At 46.2% G+C, this 4378-nt stretch overlaps 1 protein-coding gene across 1 annotated transcript; it reads left to right on the top strand.

Moving 5' to 3' along the window:
- The first annotated feature begins 2055 nt into the window (after positions 1 to 2055).
- LOC118714225 (gamma-aminobutyric acid receptor-associated protein-like) lies at positions 2056 to 2836 on the top strand. The gene has a single exon (XM_036429266.2). The coding sequence runs from the start codon at positions 2071 to 2073 to the stop codon at positions 2422 to 2424; it is 354 nt and encodes a 117-aa protein (XP_036285159.1). The 5' UTR covers positions 2056 to 2070; the 3' UTR covers positions 2425 to 2836.
- Positions 2837 to 4378: the final 1542 nt, after the last annotated feature.

Raw genomic sequence — 4378 nt, 5'->3', positions numbered from 1 at the left:
AGTAACAGATTTGCTATCTGAAAAGGGATTTACTATCGGGGAAAGGGAGGGAGGAAGAGACTGAACATAAACTGTGCACCAATGGATGAGGATGAGGGGGCAGAGGGTGGGGTGGGAACCTGGTGGAGGGGGGAAGAAACGAGGAACCTGTGTAATAATATGAACAATAAAGATTGATTTAAAAAAAATTCTGGTTATAATTGTATGTATACAAAAGTGTATGCATGCACATGTATTTGTGTATGCGTGTCTACATAGATCAGAGGCCCTAGAAAAATATAAGGGGTACCATACAAATCACCCAGAGCCCCAACATCCAGAGGGAAATACTGTTATCCTTTTAATATCTTTCTCTGCAGTCTTTCTCTATTTCTGTAATTTTTCTAAAATGTGAAAGGAGATGTGTATATAGAATTTATTATCCCACCTCTTTTTAATGTGGCAGTATATTGTGAATATTTCCAAATCCCTCTGTCTTTACATATTCAAAAAGTGGCAAAGGAACCAGGCTTTTATGATTATTTCTAGACAGCATTCTTCAAAGTAATTTTTTTTATGAGAACTGGTTGACTTGGTAGATTAAAAAAAATAATAACAGCGATTTCTCTTTAAAAGGCAAAAAGAGACATGCATAACACAGAGCACATATAATCATGACTGCCAGAATAATGCATGCATTATCTCATTTAACTCAGAAGCTTGTGGTGAGTTCAGTGTCCATTATCACTATGACTGCAGAAATTGAGATTCAGAGAGATTACATCAATTGCCAGAGTCACACAACTAGACCACAGAACAAAAGTTCAAACTTAGGTTTCCTGCCCTCAAATCCCACACTTATAACTATTAAACGTGGTTAAGACAAATGTCCCGAGGTGACAAGCCCAGAAGACACAGCTCTCAGGGATCGAAGGAAGTTTGGCATCGCGGGGGAATCATGGCAGCTGATGAAGCCTGGGACAGCCAGAGCTGTCAGTCAAGGTTAGAAGGCCACATTCAGAGGGCTCACCTGAGGTCCCAGGAACTCTGACCTGCAGGCTGGTGAAGGAGGGCGTGGCAGCATCTCAGCACAGGAGCTGGAGCTCAGAGGGGGAGGTCACAGGAAAGCATGTAGTAGGAGGACAGCCACCCTCTGAGGAAGAACAGGGCCTAGGTCTGAAGCGAGTTGGAGGGGTGGAGGAAGATGGTTGGGGACAAAGGTAGGTGGGGTAGAAAGTCAGGCAGCCAGGATTCCCTTCCTTTCCTTTCCCTTCCCTTCCTTTCCCTTCCCTTCCCTTCCCTTCCCTTCCCTTCCCTTCCCTTCCCTTCCCTTCCCTTGCCTTCCCTACCTTCTACCCTGGATTACCCTGCCTCACTGTGACAAGGCGAGAGAGGCGGGTTAGAAAAGGGAGGAGATGAAACAGCTGTACCAAACAAAACAGATTGTACATATTTACCAAAGGACTAGAAGGCTCCTTGCAGCATTATTAAAATAGCTCCTAACTGGAAACTCTACAAACGTCTAACTGATGGGATGCATGAGTAAATGGTGGTGTAATCACCCAGTGATGTACCATACAACAGTGACTGTGAACCAGCTACTCTTTCATGCAACAACCAAGTGGGTGAATCTTGCAAACCTGATGTCCAGTGAAAACAGACACAGATCCATACATTCTGTAAGCTTCCATGCGTGAGTAAAGTTCAAAACAGTGAAACTTAGATGTAAAGTCATGCTTAGGAGATGGGGAGGAGTGACCATGAGGAGTCATGATGGGGCTCTTAGTGGGCTTGTGATGTTCTTTTCAAAAATGTGAGTGCAACCCTAACTGATTTGGCTCAGTGGATAAAGCGTCGGGCTGCGGACTGAAGGGTCCCAGGTTCGATTCCGGTCAAGGGCATGTACTTTGGGTTGTACCAAAGGCATATACCATGTACCTCCAGTGTGGAGTGTATGATCAATGTTTCTAACTCTTTATCCCTCTCCCTTCCTCTCTGTAAAAAACCAATAGAATATATATTAAAAAATGTGAGTGCAGCCCCCTCCCTGGGTTCCCTCAGCCCAGTCCGGTCCAGCCCGGTTCCGGGAGGATGAAGTTCGTGTATAAAGAAGAGCATCCGTTCGAGAAGCATTGTTCTAAGGGTGAGAAGATCAGAAAGAAATACCCTGACCGGGTCCCGGTGATAGTAGAAAAGGCTCCCAAAGCTCGGATAGGGGACTTGGACAAAAAGAAATACCTGGTGCCTTCTGATCTCACAGTTGGGCAGTTCTATTTCTTGATCCGGGGGCGAATTCTCCTCCGAGCTGAGGATGCCTTGTTTTTCTTTGTCAACAATGTCATTCCACCCACCAGTGCCACAATGGGTCAGCTATACCAGGAACACCATGAGGAAGACTTCTTTCTATACATTGCCTATTGTGACAAAAGTGTCTATGGCCTGTGAAGCTGCTGTGCCTGTGGTGGGGGGTCCCATTCTACATAGAGAGAGATGCCCCCCCCCCCTTCCCTGACTTCTTCCTTCAGGACCTGTACTTCCTAATGTTTGAGGCTCTTCTCCAGAACCTCCAGAAGGGGGTTATTGGGGTGATGGCCTCTGATACCTCTCCTTTCTCCTGCCTTCTTTCTACCACCTTTCCCACTCTGCTTTAGACTTCTTGATTGTCAATCTCTGTCACATCCAGTGACTGTTTTGGTTTCTGTTCCTGTTCTAACTGCCCATGGAGCTCAGAAGCCCAATACTGGTTCCCTTTCACTATTTTCTTGTGGGGTAGATGGAAGGGGATGAAATTGTGGGGGGTGGGGGAAGGTAAGAGGCACATCAATAAAGAGGAAACCACCAAGCTGGGGAAAAAAAATGTGAGTGCAGGTTGCATTGATGCATTTGAATTATTTCATCTAAAACTCGAACAGGGATTTATTAGATTAAAACTAAGAAGAGAAGAAGGAGAAAGAGAATAAATGAACAAGGGCTGCAGCAACAACAGAAGAACCTCAGTCATGGTGATGAAACATTTCATTTCACTCAACTTTCATCTATGGGCAGGAAACGGCACATTTGGGGCCATCTGTTTCTGGGCAGTTACCTCCAAAGGTGTCCGTGCCCAGTGATCATGAGCGAATTGGCCAGGGAGAAGGTTCATGCGGGGGAATAATTGACAATTGTTGCAACGCACTTTGGCGATTCGGTGCTCTGGGCTGCGGGGCAGGATTCCAGCGGCTTTGAAATGGCATTGCATTATTTCCAGGTAATGCAAGTTGACAAGGTCTCTAAATTAGGCAACTAACTAGAAAATGAAGTCAGAAAGTCAGTTTTATTAGCAGCCAGGAATCTGGTCTAAAAGATTTCTGTTTGTGGTCAGGGCATGCGTGGGCCATAAGTACTCTTGCCACTCAGGGAAGGAATGAAGATGACAGAAGGAACGGGGAAGAGAAGACCAAACGGAGAAGCCAGGGAATAGATATGGGGTTGAAATCCTTCCTGGGCCTCATTTAACAAATATTTATACAGTGCTTTCTATGTGCCAAGGCCACTCTAAGTACTCACTCTGTGAATAAAGATTCATTTAATCCTTTCAACAAACCTGTGGGGTGGGTGTGATTATCATCACCTTCATTTTAAAGATGAAGAAACGGAAGTGCAGAGAGCTTAAATGACAAGTGTAAGGCCACACAGTGCTAAGAGTGTGTGTTTGCTTTTATTGAGGTAAAGTACACATAAAATTTACCATCTTCACCATTTCTAAGTCCTCAACTCAGTAGTGTCCATGTATGTTTATGTGGTCTCCAGAGCTCTTTTAATCTTGCAAAATGGAAACTGCATTCATCTATCCTAATAAAAAGGTAATATGCTAATTAGACCAGGAGACCTTCCGGACATCCTTCTGGACAAAGCCATGGCAGAGGGGCTGAGGCAGAGGTGGTTAGGGGTGATCAGGCCAGGAGGGAAGAGCAGTTGGGAATGATCAGGCTGGTCGGGGTTGGGGGGGAGGGGGGAGAAGGGAGTTGGAGGCGAATAGGCCAACAGGGGGGGCCACTTGGGGGCAAGCAGAATGGCTGAGGGGGGCAGTTGGGAGCGAGCAGGCTGGCAGGCAGAGTGGTTAGGAGTGATCAGGCAGGCAGGCAGGTGAGCCGTTAGGAGCCAGCAGTCCCAGATTGAGAGAGGGATGTCCGACTGCCAGTTTAGGCCTGACCCCTATGGTCTCCCGGCAGTCAGACATCCCCCAAGGAGTCCCAGGTTGGAGAGGGTGCAGGCCAGGCTGAGGGACTCCACTCCCCATGCATAAATTTCGTGCACAGGGCACTAGTTAAATAATAACTCTCCACACTGCACTGCCCCATCTTCTTGAAGCCACCATTCTATTTTCTTTCTTACTCTAAGTACCTCATGTAAGTGGAAT

Source organism: Pipistrellus kuhlii, unplaced genomic scaffold (genome assembly GCF_014108245.1).
Source record: "Pipistrellus kuhlii isolate mPipKuh1 unplaced genomic scaffold, mPipKuh1.p scaffold_m20_p_1, whole genome shotgun sequence".
Classification (NCBI taxonomy): domain Eukaryota; kingdom Metazoa; phylum Chordata; class Mammalia; order Chiroptera; family Vespertilionidae; genus Pipistrellus; species Pipistrellus kuhlii.
The sequence above is the reverse complement of the archived record's forward strand: the minus strand, read 5'-3'. Positions and strand labels throughout refer to the sequence as shown.